At 38.9% G+C, this 16,940-nt stretch overlaps 1 protein-coding gene across 4 annotated transcripts in view; it reads right to left on the bottom strand.

The window, feature by feature from the left end:
- atp11a (ATPase phospholipid transporting 11A) overlaps positions 1-16,940 on the bottom strand; it is a 109,033-nt gene that overhangs the window by 19,156 nt on the left and 72,937 nt on the right. For all 4 annotated transcript variants that reach the window (XM_051703802.1, XM_051703805.1, XM_051703803.1 and 1 more), the window contains 8 exons: positions 15,854-15,957; positions 13,045-13,226; positions 8,908-9,159; positions 7,251-7,431; positions 6,643-6,745; positions 6,336-6,481; positions 5,667-5,726; positions 4,859-4,986 (listed from right to left, as the gene is read on the bottom strand). In XM_051703802.1, coding sequence (XP_051559762.1) covers positions 4,859-4,986; positions 5,667-5,726; positions 6,336-6,481; positions 6,643-6,745; positions 7,251-7,431; positions 8,908-9,159; positions 13,045-13,226; positions 15,854-15,957 — 1,156 coding nt within the window. The remainder of the gene's footprint in view (positions 1-4,858; positions 4,987-5,666; positions 5,727-6,335; positions 6,482-6,642; positions 6,746-7,250; positions 7,432-8,907; positions 9,160-13,044; positions 13,227-15,853; positions 15,958-16,940) is intronic.

Below are 16,940 nucleotides of genomic sequence, written 5' to 3'. Positions count from 1 at the left end.
AAGTCTTTGGTCGTCTTGCATGAACCGCGCGTTTGACATCTCCCCAGAGTGGCTTGATGATATTAAGGTCAGGAGACTGTGATGGCCACTCCAGAACCTTCACCTTTTTCTGCTGTAACCACTGGAGGGACAACTTGGCCTTGTGCTTAGGGTCATTGTCGTGCTGGAAAGTCCAAGAGCGTCCCATGCGCAGATGCAAATGCAAAGAATGCAAATTGTCTGCCAGTATTTTCTGATAACATGCTGCATTCATCTTGCCATCAATTTTCACAAGATTCCCCGTGCCTTTAGAGCTCACGCACCCCCAAAACATCAGTGAGCCACCACCATGCTTCACAGTGAGGATGGTATTCTTTTCACTATAGGCCTTGTTGACCCCTCTCCAAACATAGCGCTTATGTTTGTGACCATAAAGCTCTATTTTGGTCACGTCACTCCAAATTACAGTGTGCCAGAAGGCGTGTCAAGGTGTTGTCGGGCATATTGTAACCAGGCTTTTTTGTGGCATTGGTGCAGTAAAGGCTTCTTTCTGGCAACTCAACCATGCAGCTCATTTTTGTTCAAGTATCATCATATTGTGCTCCTTGAAACAACCATACCATCTTTTTCCAGAGCAGCCTGTATTTCTCCTGAGGTTACCTGTGGGTTTTTCTTTGTATCCCGAACAATTCTTCTGGCAGTTGTGGCTGAAATCTTTCTTGGTCTACCTGACCTTGGCTTGGTATCAAGAGATCCCCGAATTTTCCACTTCTTAATAAGTGATTGAACAGTACTGACTGGCATTTTCAAGGCTTTGGATATCTTTTTATATCCTTTTCCATCTTTATAAAATTCCATTACCTTGTTACGCAGGTCTTTTGACAGTTGTTTTCTGCTCCCCATGGCTCAGTATCTAGCCTGCTCAGTGCATCCACGTGAGAGCTAACAAACTCATTGACTATTTATACACAGGCACTAATTGCAATTTAAAGAGCCACAGGTGTGGGAAATTAACCTTTAATTGCCATTTAAACATGTATGTGTCACCTTGTGTGTCTGTAACAAGGCCAAACATTCAAGGGAATGTAAACTTTTGATCAGGGCCATTTGGGTGATTTCTGTTATCATTATGATTTAAAAAGGAGCCAAACAACTATGTGATGATAAATGGCTTCGAATGATCACTATCCTTAAATAAAAGACCAAAAAAAAAAAAGTTTTTTTGCATGATCAGTCATATTTTCAAAATCAATGCCAAAATTTCACAATTTCTGCCAGGGTATGCAAACTTTTGAGCACAACTGTATATAAATTCAATTAATTAATCGGCTCACTATGTAATTAATTTGATTAAAAATTGTAATCGATTGACAGCCCTAATTTTTTATTAGAAAAAATTGGTTTTCATTATGGAAAATTGAGCCCATTTTTGGGATTACTCACATTTTTTGGAATGTGAACTGTTTTTATGACAATTAGACACATTTTTCTCTAAAATACACATGATACAAATGTTTCACTGTAAGATTATATAGTTATTTGTAAGTGGTCGTACAAAAAACAACAGTTCCAAACACAAATGACATTTGGATGGAACATGTCAACTGAAAATAAAATTTAAGAAAAAACATAAAAATAAAAAATAAAAGAATAAAACATAAAAATACTACATCAGCACCTTTCTACTGAGAATAGCTTGGATTGCAACACGGGTTCTGCTGTTTGTCAATAATGAATTCTGTGTATATGTCTTGAACAAGTAATGTAGAAAAATAGAGAGAGAAACAAAATGCTGTGTCAGGGCATTTGGTGAAAAAATACATAGCGGTTCTGACACTATATCTGCCCACAGCTGTGTGGAAATTGAGTTTATTGTAAGGGCGTGTGCGGATATGATTGCCAAAAGCCGATTGAACTGTCCAATTATTGCAGGGCTATGTTTGTGCACCCATGTGATCAAGTGAGAATATCTAAAGGCATAGGACAAACAAATTACTATTAGGCAACATGTACAGTATACCTGGGTTCCCAGAGATGAAGGGAACGAGACCTTGCATCCTGCTGATGCATATTGGGAGTGTCTACACCACAATTCTAATATTGGCTATGGTGCTTGAGCCCTGCCCTTTAGGCGCGAAGCTGTCTGCTATAAAAGCAGGCACGCAAACACCATTCCTCAGAATTTTCTAACTGAGGGACAAACAGCGCATCGCTCGCACCTCAAAGAACTCTGAGTCTGTAGTGTGGCCAACTTACGCAATGTCTCGTTCCCTTCGTCTCAGGGAACCGAGGTTAGGTACATAACCGAGAGGTTCCCTTATGACTCAGTACACTTGACATTGTGTCCTGCTGATGCATATGGGGAACAGAGTCCCATCACGCTGCACTACACGACATAACCTTCCAGAGAGGAAGCATGATGCCACAGTCCCACTGGATGGCGACTGACATGAGTATGCTGCAAGTGAGTGACCCTCATGTTGGGCCAGGAGGGGAACACTCAGAATGGATATATGAAATATAGTCATATAGTATTAATTTACCCTTTCATGAACCCAGTTGGGAAGTAAGTTTTATTTATAATGAAAGTTCTTGTGACTTTATGGGAAATTACAATGGCCTGAATGCAAGTGGTTGTGTAAAATGATGGGGGAGCCTGTCCTTAAAAGGATAAGTATATGTTTGGCCAATGAAATAGCAAGTGCTCTAAACAGAGAGGACTTGCGAAGAGAGAAACGTTACGTCTAGGTTGTAAATCCTTGCGAATGTGTTTTGAGAAGACCATCCTGCTGCAAAACATGTCTTGTAAAGACACACCGTTCAACCATGCCCATGAGGAGGCCATGCCTCTAGTGGAGTGTGCTTTAACACCAATTGGGCAAATCTTACCCTGCAACTCGTAAGCCAGGGCAATTGCATCAACGATCCAGTGAGAAAGTCTTTGCTTGGAGATGGACATTCCTTTCGTGTGTCCTCCATAGCACACAAAGAGCTGTTAAGACAGTCTGAACTGGTGGGTGCGCTCAACGTATGTATGTAGCACCCGCACAGGGCATAACAAATTCAAGGATTGTTCCTCATCTGAATTTCAGGTATGGGGCAGTTCACTGGGTCTTTGCCATGTGAAAGACACCAATCAGTGAACACATTCCATTTTAGTGAATAGAGGCGTCTCGTGGATGGCGCTCTGGCCTGTAAAATGGTGTTCATAAATGAATGTGTCAGTTCTGGCGAGTTTAGCGTGCTCCCTTCAGGGGCCACACATGCAAGATCCACATCTTGGGCTGGGGATGCCAGATTGTCCCTTGAGCCTGAGAGAAGAGGTCCCTCCTCAGCGGTATTTCCCATGGCGAGCCATCAAAAATCTCTATAATTTCTGGAACCCATGACTGATTGGTCCATTTCAGTGCAACCAATAGAATCGTTTCCTTGTCCTCTCGGACTTTGCATATGACAGAGTGAAGGAGGCACACCGGGGGAAACACATATTTGCATTTCACCGGCCATTTGTGGGCCATTGTTTCTGCTCCCAGTGGGGCTTGAGATTTCGAGTACCAGAGGGGACAGTGGGCGTTCTCCACAGAGGCAAATAGATAGATTTCCGCTTTGCCGAATATTTCCCAAATCCTCAGGACAATCTGAGGATGAAGTCTCTATTCGCCCTGTATTACTCCTTGTCATGACAATAGGTCCGCACCGTAATTCAGACGGCCTGCGACATATGTCGCTCTCAGGGAAATGAGATGACGCTCGCTCCACAGGAGGAGGTGACGTGTCGGTCTCATCAATGGTGCCCATGGTGCCAAGCATGTCGTGGCACACGGCGCTTGAGCCAGCACTGAAGAGGTCTCATGTGTAAAAGTCATAATGGAATGATGGTGGATGCCACCACCATAAACCCCAATGCTTTTTGAAACAACCTCAGTGGAAGTGTTCTCCCCAGTTTGAACTGAGACAGACACTGTAGAATGGCCTGAACGCGCTCGCTCATGAGGTGCGCGTGTCCGCCCATGGGGTCGAGGCGGACTCCCAAAAAGGAGATTTGTTGGCTGGGGGAGAGCGTGCTCTTTGCCCAGTATACACTGAGGCCCAATCTGTTTAGATGTTGAAGCAGTAACTCTTGGTGCTGGCATAACAGGGCCTCTGATTGGGCCAGTAACATCCAATCGTCGAGGTAGTTCAAAATGCGCGTGCAGCTCAGTTTCAGAGGGGAGAGAGCTGCATCGATGCACTTTGTGAACGTGCGAGGAGCCAGAGACAGTCCGAAAGGCAGGACTTTGAATTGATACGCTGTTCACTCGAACATGAATCTCAAAAACATCCTGTGATGTATCAGTGCAAACCAATCGTGTGTGTGAACGTGTGATAAGATCCATTTCTGAGTAATTGCATTTCTCAAAGACAAAATATAAAGAGATTAAATCTCTGGACATCAAACATTAAATGTCAAACAGTGACATAGCATGGCTTGTCTGAGAGTGTGTGTGTGTGACATGCAAAAAGGAGGCCAAGGTTGGTATAAATAGTTGGCGTGTAGACAGGGATTTATCAGCAAGCTTCAAAGAGGGACCCAAAGATAGAAAATAGTGAGCGTGCCATCCTGAAATATCTTCCCCGTGCACGTGATGAAATGGATCATATGTAATTTAGGATCCAAAAAAGATTCTTCAAAAGTCCAGATGAATTTTCATTTTTTGGTGAACTATTCCTTTAAAACTTAGTCCAAAACAAAATATGAATGATAAAATTGCTATTACATACATGTATACCACATCACCAAATTGTCAGAGGAGAAAAACTTTTGCATGACAGATCATGTTATAATGTACCCACAGGAATAGGTGATGAGGTTGTTGGTGACAACTTGAGCAGGCCTCACCTGTACAGAGAGGGGTCCCGTTTGAGGATGTCCATGTTAATGTGCTGCTCCATCAAGCTGTACAGGAGGATGGGTAATGACGTGAAGCTGATATTGTACAAGGTCAGATATGCCGTGTCGTACAGTGGCTGCAGGGGGACAAAAACAATTGGACTCACTTTATATTAGGTGTCTTTAACTACTATGTGCTTCAGGATTTAATACAAAGTACTTATAATGTACATAAGTGTTATTGCATTGTACTTTCAGTTAAAGTGCCTGCGTTTAATTACATCTGTAGTTACACTGTTAAACTTACCCCTAAACAACATGTAGTTACACAATAAATACATTGTATTATATGTATTTTAATGTTAGTACATAGTAGTTAAAGTTGAAATATGCAACTTTTTCTGTGTTAAAATACTTTATTTTATCCCAGCTTAATATGCAGAGAAAACTACTAGTAAGCCATTCATAGGTAAATTTTCTGTTTGTTTTGAGCGACCCACTTAGACTTGCCCAACAACATTACTCAACCAATGGTGTGAGTTGAGGTGGGACTATCTCTTTGTTTGACCAACAGTGGGGGGGGGGGTCGTTATTGAGAAAGCTGTTTTGAAAAAGTTTATTTTTGCAATTCCGTTTGGTGGCGCTAGTGGCACAGAACTAACATACTCCAGCTTTAAAGACACCTAATATATAAAATGGGAACAAACAGTTAAATATAGTCTTTCAATCTCTAATTATTACTAAGGCCAAACGATTTAACACAGTATAAAATCTAATGGTGATAAACCTTATATACGTTTTTGGAATGTGTGTTTACCTGCTGAGAGAAGCCACAGAAGAACTGATAGAGAAACTGAGGGAAGATAAAGCACACATTCTGTGGAGAAAAAACAAAAAAAAACAGATTATCAGTACCTGTGTGTGTATTCTGTGGCTATAAATTGTACTTTCAACAAGATTGTTTAGTGGTTTGGTCAGAACTCCTGGGAAAAAATAACAACCACACAGATTAAGCAACTGTAGGAAATTGGGTGTGTGTGTAAGAACCTGGCCATTCAGTAGCGATCAGTTATTTTGCTTGAAATGTTAACAACTTCTTAAACAATAATGCGCTTATTAGTCATGAAAATAACAAAAACAAATCTCTACCTAGGTTTTGCCCTCAAAATATAAACACAAGAGTTAATATAATCTATAATAACAACATCACAAAGACTTTATAACATGGCAGAGTTTAAGGGGGGAGCATTTGCCCTCTAGATTTGCCTCAACCCCCCCCAGAATCTGTCTGCCCCCTGGAGTGACAGTGACACGATCAACGTTGCCCCCACTAAACATACAAGTGCCCCACCGAAGATCGTATCCTACGAAGGGCCCTACTTTAAAACATGGTATTGTAGAATAAACACTTTTTATCTGATCTATTCTTTTTTCAATGAAAGAAAAATGAAATAAACCAATTTGAATAATCTGAAATGGGATTGACCTTATAGAAGAAGTACTGGACCAGCTCAGCGATTCTGATGTAATAGTAATGCCCGTGAACCAGCAGCATCTTCTTCAGGTGTTTGAACTTGGTAATTGCATAGTCACTGTTACGGGCCGCCTGACGCCCCTCTTTACCCATGATCCCTATATGCAGAGTAATCATTCAATAAAGAACCATGTAAAGAACATCCATTTTTTATTGTATTGTTATATTAAATAAATCTTGCAGAATACATCAAACATCGTCTTAGCGGTCTAGTGAAGATATTGTAACAATTAAATTTTGAATGCAAGCATGAATTTACCTATGCCCACGTGAGCTTCAAGAATCATGCTGACATCATTGGCACCGTCTCCAATGGCTAGCGTGATTGGGTGTTCTTTTGATGCTTTTATCATCTTAACAATCTGAAAGAACAGTTTCATTTCCACAGCTCACATCAGAACAACTGAGCAATTATATTATTAATCAGGAATTATGGATTTTTATGTGACTGAGGGAACATGATATTCTTAAGGGCTCCAATTGTCTACCTTTCCTGAACTGATCTGACCCTAACATCAATTTGGCTTTTAATACATATGGATTACGCAAGATTTTACAATCTGTTTGATTTGATGACACTGAGAATTCAATAACTGGCATGTAATACTGTGAGTTAAAGTACAATGCTCTCAGTTCTTGACTTTACAGCCTCAGTAGCCCAACAGGCTGATTGACAGGTTTAGTGTGTTGTAAATGAAATGGAGAAAGAGAGCAGTCTCTTGTAACACTGATTGAAAGATCACAATAATGGAACGAGAATGTCTAAAAAAGAGTATTTAAAAAGTCTGAAAACTGCTGATAATTTAATAATGTGTGTCAGGAAACAATTTCGTGCCTATGTTCTTTGGCATTAAAGTACTATATTACCTGTGCTTTTTGTAAGGGTGCCATACGACAGCAAAGGACTGCACTGCAGTTTCTGCAGATTTCCAGGAAAATCTCCTTATAGTTTCCTCCACTGCTGGTACCTTCCTGTGTCGGCTTCAGTACAGCTGACAATGTCGCCCCATCGATTATCAGACCATAATCCTGGCAATCACCCGAGAGCCTGTGGGGACAGACATATGTGTGAAGTAGGGATGTTATTGAATAATCGATGATCGATTATTCGGCATTAAAAATTGGATCGATTGAGTTTATCGATTAATTAATTTCAGCACAAATGCGTTCAGTAATCATGCCAGCAGATAAAAACTTTCTATACAGTCATCCACCGCTAGAGGGCGCACTGCATATTATGTCCTGTCCGCAACACAGAATAAAAAGCACAGATGTGCATCCTTCACTTCTTCAATGTAATCAGTTTCTCTGTAGATTTACTGTACAGCTGGCAAAAAGAGTTTCAAGCTCTTCACCATGTACAGTTTACTATTGTTATTAATTAAAAAAATGTTTTTTAAATAAAATGATCCCCTTTTCTCCCAATTTGGAATGCCCAATTCCCACTACTTAGTAGGTCCTCGTGGTGGCACGGTTACTCACATCAATCCGGGTGACGGAGGACAAGTCTCAGTTGCCTCCGCTTCTAAGACTGTCAATCAGCGCATCTTATCACATGCTCGCCGTGTATGACACCGCGGAGACTCATAGCATGTGGAGGCTCATGCTACCCTCCGCGATCCACGCACAACTCACCACGCGCCTCACTGAGAGCGAGAACCCCTAATCGCAACCACGAGGAGGTTACCCCATGTGACTCTACCCTTGGTTGGTTAGGAGACCTGGCTGGATTCACTCAGCACGCCCTGGATTAGAACACGCGACTCCAGGGGTGGTAGTCAGCATCAATACTCGCTGAGCTACCCAGGCCCTACTATTGTTATTGTTGATGATTAATCCATTTTCATTCATTAACATTAACGACTGTCGGTTAAGGAAATTTCATAAAATCTGCAACCCTAGTGTGAAGGTACCTACACTCTGCACTTTATTAGGAACACTAGTGCCCGACATGGTCTTCTGCTGTTGTAGCCCATCCACCTCAAGTTTTGACGTGTTGTGCATTCTGAGATGCAATTCTTCTCACCACAATTGTACAGACCACTCTGAGGTTATCAGAGTTACCATAGCCTTTCTGTCAGCTCGAACCAGTCTGGCCATTCACTGTTGACCTCTCTCATCAACAAGGAGTTTCCGTCCGTAGAACTGCTGCTCACTATATGTTTTTTTTGTTTTTGGCACCATTCTGAGTAAACTCTAGAGACTGTTGTGTGTGAAAATCCCAGGAGATAAGCAGTTACAGAAATACTAAAACCAGCCTGTGTGGCACCAACAATCATGCCATGGTCTGAGATCAAATTGTTTCCCCATTCTGATGGTTGATGTGAACATTAACTGAAGCTCCTGACCCGTATCTGCATGATTTTATGCATTGCACTGCTGCCACACAATTGGCTGATTAGATAATCGCATGAATAAGTAGGTGTACAGGTGTTCCTAATAAAGTATTCTTAGTTTATATGTTTGTGTGTGTGTGTGTGTGTGTGTGTGTGTGTGTATACTGTACATATTCTACTGCACCCACCCCGAGAAAGTGTCCCTGGTCATGCTGCCATGTTGTCTCAGGACGGTCCTGCTCAGATCAAACAGAACATCGTGGAGACTCTGCTCTTCTGTCCTTTTGGTTGTTAGTTCCAGGATCTGTGTATTGCGATGGAACAGCTTGCTGGCATAGCATGTGGCTGCTGCAGTCTCCATTTTGTCCCCTGTGAGGACCCATACCTTCATACCAGCCTTGTGCAGGGACTCAATAGTGTCTGCTGCTTTATCCTGAAGCCTGAAATAGAAAATGACAACCAAGAACATTCTATAAGCAATTCATTTACACAACTAATGATTGTTCAAAGCAGGTGCCAGTTTATTATTTCAAGTAATTTCACTTTTCTGTTAGCAATCAACTAGTTTATCTTGTCAGGCTTTCATGTAAGCAGCATTTAAATTACTACTGTACATAAAATATACAATGTGACTATTGCACAGTTGTTAATTTGACAGCCCTACATAGCAAAAAAAAAAAAAAAAAGAATCATATCATTCTTAATGTAAAAAAGTTTTTTTTTATTTATTTTGAATTTAGTTCAGAATTAAGAAAAATATCAAATAATTTTTCACCCACTGGTGAATTTTTTCTTTTTTTAAAGCATACACCTTGCTAAATTTTGTTAGATTTCTGCTTAAAACAATAAAATAAAATAAAAATAGTCAAAGGGGAACGACTACAAAAATAAGGTATGGTATTTTCTCTGAAAAGTCTTGTACCCTGTCTACACCGGACGCGAGTGATGTAGCGTCGCCTTAAGGCTATCTACACTGGACGCATCGGAAAGAACATTCTAAACTGTTTATTTGTAGTGGCACCAGCACGTACAGTGCAAAATGGCCATTTACTGCTTGTGCAGCGCGACACGCGTCAGGTGTAGACAGGGTGTTAATCGTATCTTGTACTAAGGGTGTTTAGAAATTTTAATGATTAAAGGAACGTTCCAGTTCAAAACAAAGGTAAGCTCAATTGACAGCATTTGTGGCATAATGCTGAAAAAATTATTATTTTGAAAATACAAAAATTACGGTTACAGCAAGGCACTTACAATGGAAGTGAATGGGGCCCATAAATGTTCAAATACACACCGTTTCAAAAGAATAGCCACAAGATGTAAACATTTTACCTATGTTTTAATGTTTATGGACTGGCTCCATTCACTTCCATTGTAACTGCCTTTCAGTAACCTTTTTAAATACAAAAAAGGATGATCATTTTTTGTGGTCATCTACATTACGTCATACATTCTGCTGATTGTGCTTAACTTGTATTGAACTTAGAACATTTCTTTAAGAAAACTATTTTCCAGGGTAGAAGCAGCAGAATTCGGCACAGAATGTAGCAGTCCTTTATGCTTTATTCTTTACGCAGTGCTGAACTGAAAGTTAATAGATGGTGCTGTGCATTTAATTATGAGTTCTACGAAGACGTGAATAGTTTTTGAGTCGGAATCTCATATTTATGGTAATTCCAACATGATGGAAACACATCATTAAAGTCTACATGAAATCAAAATTTATGTTATTTGCTTTCTTAATACACAAGCTCCATGAAGACATAAACGGTTTTTATAAGTCAGAATCTTGGAATTACAGTAATTCCGACATATCGCGAATGCACCATTAAAGTCTATGAAATCAAAATTGTAACTATTTGCTTTCTTAATACACAAGTTGTACAAAGAAGTGAATGGTTTGTACATGTCGGAATCTCAAAATTAAGGTAATTTCGACATGATGCGAACGTACCATTAAAGTGTTCATGAAATCAAAATTTACCCTATTTGCTTTCTTAATATATGAGTTCTACAAAGCCGTGAACAGTTTTTACAAGTTGGAATCTCGTAATTACGGTAATTATGACAAGACGCAAATGCACCATTAAAGTCTACATGAAATCAAAATGTACCCTATTTGCTTTCTCAATAGATGAGTTCTACGAAAACGTTAACGGTTTTTACAAATCAGAATCTCGTAATTACGGTAATTCCGACACCACTTGAACGCACCATCAAAGTTTACATCAAAAATCAAAACTGACCCTATTTGCTTTCTTAATACACTACTTCTACGAAGACGTAAACGGTTTTTACAAGTCGAAATCTCGTAATTATGGTAGTTCAGAAATAACGTGAACGCACCATCAAAGTCTACATGAAATCAAAATGTATCCTATTTGCTTCCTTAATACACAAGTTCTACAAAGATATAAATGGTTTTTAAAGTTAGAATCTTGTAATTACGTTAATTCCGACATGACACGAACACACCATCAAAGTCTACGTGAAATAGAAATGGACCCTATTTCCTTTCTTAATACATGTTCCTGGTCTTACAATGAACAATTTATCTGTGCATGCTATTATAAAGAAAATTATTTTTGTAACAATATGTTTGGTTTCTGAAACTACTCCTCTTTTCAGCTCCATGGGCAGAGAAAATATTGTTAACCAATAGTCAAATAGCTATTTAGGCATTGTTTGAGGCTACCTTTGTAGGTAAAACAGCCTTTCTAAAAATGTGCCAATAGTTAACACAGTTAACTATTGCATACTGTACCTGCTCTACACAATTCCTCGCATTCATGTCTGGTTCTATTCTTGTATGAAATGCCCACTTTTCAAGATCAAATTAATTCCAAATAGAATATTGAAAATTCGGAATATTGTAAACTAGTTGAATTTTCCATTTCGCATGAAAATACAATATATTACAGAAATAAAATGTGTTGCGAATGCCATTGCAAATGTTGATTTAACAACAGTATTTAGGAATTTTTTCTATCATGATTATCAGTTCTCTATCTGTATGCATAATCCTGTTATAAACAGTCAACTTTAATCAAATTAGCTTTCTGTATATTTGTCCACAACACATGATCTTATAATGCCCTCTTGAAGACACAAACAGGCTGCTACCTATGTGGCACTGATTGCATCTAATCAACACAGCCTGGCAAAAATAAGCGCCTGTCCAATAATCACTACTGGTTTTACTCTGTCATATTCATTAAAAGAGTCAACACAGATTGATGTGTTTATTTATAACGTTGAGTTGGACAGCCTCCATAAATGCATAAGCCAAACAGTAGTTCATCAGAACTGTGTCTGCCTGGTCACTGATTGATTCAAGAGGGGGTCTAATTACATTAGCTGCTCATTATCAGGTGACACTGGAGCCTAATGGATGGACTCTATTGATTGGCTTTGCAATTAACATTAACCCACAGTCACTCTGTCAGAGCCGGCGGGGTGCTCACGTGTGTTTGTATCGGACAGTGGGCCTTTAACTCTTCTACACAGTTGCTGAGCCATTGTGGCCGATCGCAGCCTTGGCATTCAGCCAGTTAAAAATCCAATATGAATATCACTAATGCACATGACGCATTTTATGAGCAACACTGGTTAATTGTAACTTGTTGATGCTTTTACTTGCAGCAACATAAAAATCACGTTGAAAAGCTATATCTGATTTAGCAGAGAATGCATCTCTTGGACGTCACAGTTCTATATTTTGACAATCTGGATATTTTTTTATGCCGTGGTTGGTGAGAGTGAGAGAGAACAGGGCTTTAATTCATAGTTCTGATGGGAAATCTGCATCTTCCACAGTTGAATGACTTCAAGCGAGACTACCATAACAAAAAGCTTGGAATAGTAACAATTATACCCTGCTCTTTTACAGTGACTCTGCCCATGTAGTTTTAAACTGTTTACAAATTCCTGAGCATACATGACCAGTCAAAAATTTGGACACAAATTTGACTGAATTTATGTTTCTCATTATCTTAAAAACCTTGATCTAAAGGCTTAAGCTGAAATGCTCGAAATAAGATTTGGAGGCAGATATAAATGGTTAAATTTATGTACGCTTTCATTTAACATAATTTTGGAGAGAAGCAGTTTCAATGTTGCCCACAGCAGGCAAAGGCACAAAGAAAAATCAAATTGCAATATTCGAGTAGTGTTTTTACTAGCTGAATTAAAACTGATTTAAAACTGAATGAGTACTCGATTAATCGATTACTTGTGCACATCCCTGCTGGTTAATCAAACTCAAAATGGTATTTAGACTTTAGGGGCTGTTTTTCAGATTGATTGTGAGTCTTCAAACAGTGATTCACCTGTCTTCCACAGCCGTGGCTCCCAGCAGGATGAAATCCTTCTCGATGACATCATAAGCTTCAGCCAGTTTCTTGTCACGTTCATGCAAAGCCAGTTTGGCACTGTTCAGGAGACGGCACACCTTCTCATACTCTTCATGAGTCAGCTTCTTATATGCCACACAAAGAGTCCGTAAACCCTCCTACAAGGGAAAGATTTGAAACAAATGAGTCAGCTTAGCATGCCAGCTCCATACATTTGCAAAAAAAGCCAAGATTCAACACCACAATTAATTATCAGTGCTAAAAAAAAAAAACAGTTGTACTGTAGCATTGACTGGATGTAACAAAATATAGGTACAGAATAGGTATTGTTTTTCTTTCTTCCTATTAAGGGGATTGTTCACCCATAAAAATTAATATTCTGTCACCTTCATGTTGTTCCAAACCTGATTTTTTTTAAAGAGTGTTCACGCTGCTTTTACATACAAGATAAGCGTAAAGCGCTAAAAAAAGTGATGCACTCTTGCGCTATATTCCAAGTCTACCGCTAGCTTTGATTTAGTCATTAATCAAATTGTGCTTCATGTGGTAACATCTTAATTAACTGATTTAAGTCAAAAATATTATTTAGGGTGCTTTCACACGGGTACTTTTGGTGCGCACAGGGGTTCGAATGATGTCAAAGTTTGGTTTGTATGTATGATGTGTATGTTTTTTCCGAATTCAGGTGCGGAGTTGCGAACTGCACCCGAGTCCACTTATAAAAGGTGGTGTGCGGTACAGTTCATGTGATCTCTGGTATGGTTCGCTGCTGATATGAACAGAATAGTACCAAATCGTAGAAGTGAACCACTTGTGATGACGTACAATTTGCTTCTTCGCAGGCTCCCGATCGCAGTTTTTATGGTATAAGGCATTTCTCATACCTGCTTGTCTCCAAATAAACACCTTAAGAGAGCAGCCCACATTCTTCACATCTCTTGCAATGCAGCCACGGGCTCGTGGCTGACAAACGCTAACATTCATCACATCATACTGTAGCACATTCAATACATCCATGGCAGACAAACACAAGTGTTGTTTTGTGCATGTAAGTTTTTGGTGGTAAATCCAAAGAGCTGAATACTTTAATAACACAGTGAAGCTGTCATTTTCTTGAGTTGTTACCAAAGTTCAAGCTCCTTTACACAATCATCAGAACAATGATTCTATTGTGTCTTTCTCTACAGAAACCTTTTCTACTGTGGCTGCCAAAGTTATGAATTAGCACTGATGCCAGTGCAACCAATCTCCATACTAAAGTGATATCATTCCTGACCCACATCTGTGAGTAGCACACTGAAGTAACGTCGAGCTTAGTCAGTCTGTGAGGTTAGATTCATTTATAAATGGGCCAATATTACATAATTTTTCTATGTAAGACTTCTGATATATATGATCAGTGTGCTTTGTATAATCCAAAACATAATAATATGGTTAATATTAGAATATGGATAGTTGACATGAAATATTTGGGGAAAATGTCATGTGGTGTGACCAGCGTCTAAAATTAAGGGGGTCTCAGGGCAAAAATGACACCGAAAGTGACAAAAATGTCCCTGTAATTCAAAATGTATGGGCAAAGTTGTTGTGCATTTTAATTTTAAAGGTAAGAGGAAATAAATTCTCAATCTTGAGAGTTTGTATTTATAAATGTATTAAAGTATCTGACATAAACAGATTGGACATAGTTTGTTTTATATTAGAACATAATTGCCCTCATAAAGGTCACAATGCCCCTGAAAATTAAATCAAGGGGACAAATTTGGCTCCTTAATGTAAAAGTTAATTTCTGACACTGGGTGTGACATCCAGTATATACTCTGACTTAAAAGAGTAGTTCACCCAAAAAGGAAAATTCTCTCATCATTTACTCACCCTTTCATGCCATCCCAGATAAGCACATTAAGACAGCATAAAATTAATCCATATGACTTAAGTGACTCCAGCGATATGATAGGTGTGGGTGAGAAACAGATCAATATTTAAGTCCTTTTTTTACTATAAATTCTCCTCCCCACCCAGTAGGTGGCGATATGCACAAATGAGAATGCGAACAGAATGCGAATCGCCAAAAACAAAAGAAGAAGAATGTAAAAAGTGAAAGTGGAGATTTAAGTGGATTTAACCACTGGAGTCATATGGATTGCTTTTATGCTGCCTTTATATGCTTTTTGGACCTTAACATTTTTAGCTACCATTGACTTGCATTGTATGGACCTTTAGAGCCTAAATATTCTTCTAAAAATCTTCATTTGTGTTCTGCAGAAGAAAGTCATACACATCTGGGATGGCATGAGGGTGAGTAAATGATGAGAGAATTTTCATTTTTGTGTGAATCACTTTAAAATGGTTACACATGTAATTGTAATTATGTTATAATTATTATGCATGCAGCTTTTATGACCTCATTAACTGAGAGACTACATCGATTATTTGTACTTTTAAACATTAATTTTCCATTAAAATTACCAGTGAATCCAAAAAGGTAATTAAAAGAGGTGAAAAAATTTAGAATTCAATGGTTATCAGATACAGGACCTAAGATATACACTTTCCCTTGTACATTCATATACAATTAAACCTAAAGTCTTATATATATATATATACACTCCATGGAACTGCTCTCTGTGAGGACGACATTAACTAAAAACAAAAATTGCTCAAGCAAACACAATTCAGAGCACCTTTTTTCCCACCAAGATCTGCGAAGGTGCTTTTGTGGCCTATAAATAGCACTGCTAAAATAAGAAAGTAGAAGATGAAGATTTTTCCAATTTCTGCTCACCACAGCGTTGTGCTCTACTCGCGCTCTGACCTGCTCCACCTTCCCAGAAACCACTCGTGGGAAAATCGAGGAATCTGCGCCTTTACAGAATAAGTAGTACTCTCCTGGAACAAACAAACAATTACGATAAACACAGAAAAGTGTTATCAACAAGACAGAGCAAACAAGAAACCAGAATGTCATGCTTACAAATCAGATATTAATTCATAGTAATTGTAATAAATCCATTAAATCAATCTATTTATTGGCTATTTTTTCTTAATTCACCATTTCAACGTGTCCTAAGCAGGTGCAATGCAATACATTTCCAGCAGCAAGCGTTTTGTCCGTCCACACTGAGTGGCAAAATGCTGCGCAACGAGGCACAATAAGAAATGATTGGAACATAGTTCAATTTCTTATATACTGTTATGAGGAGTGGGATTTTGGACCAGTGAGATTTCATTGTGGGTGGGGCTACCAAGCGATCAACAGAAACATCCCCTTGTTTGTCGCGTGCGGCTGGTAAGGATAAAAATATGGATTTACATGAAAGAGATAATCATCGCTTGTCCCTTTATCATGTTGTGCATAGTTAGGAAACTGTGTTAAAGTAAACTTAAAACCAAAATGTACACTATTTACGTTCTTAATACATGTTCCTGGACTTTAAATTAGCATATTAGTTATAATGTCAGTTTGTGACTGATTGTATTCATAAATCCTCTAATTGCCACTAAAATTAGAAGTGTAGTTATTCGGTTAATGAACCTTACAGATGTCTAAATCTAGCTCTTATTTGCATGCTAGTGGCACACTGACCCACTTGCATTAACTGGTCTCTCCATTTGGGCAAACATGGTGACTCAGAAACATCCAGTTACAGCCACTTGCAGTTCTAGAATGTGTATGCATGTTTACATAGCTATACTTTGGGCAACAAATTCATTATGTTATAAATAACTTTACATAAAAACAATAGGAGTCTATAGTATTGAATGTACTCATTTAGATGGCTTGATAAATGTGTGCGCGTGTGTGTTCTTCACTACAGTTTGGGCACAGTCCTGTCCTATCTGAAAGCTATGACAAAATCTTCCTTTAGGGA

The sequence above is a fragment of the Myxocyprinus asiaticus genome, chromosome 7 (genome assembly GCF_019703515.2).
Source record: "Myxocyprinus asiaticus isolate MX2 ecotype Aquarium Trade chromosome 7, UBuf_Myxa_2, whole genome shotgun sequence".
In the NCBI taxonomy this organism is placed as follows: domain Eukaryota; kingdom Metazoa; phylum Chordata; class Actinopteri; order Cypriniformes; family Catostomidae; genus Myxocyprinus; species Myxocyprinus asiaticus.
Note: the sequence above shows the minus strand (reverse complement) of the source record. Positions and strands in the feature narration are given on the sequence as shown.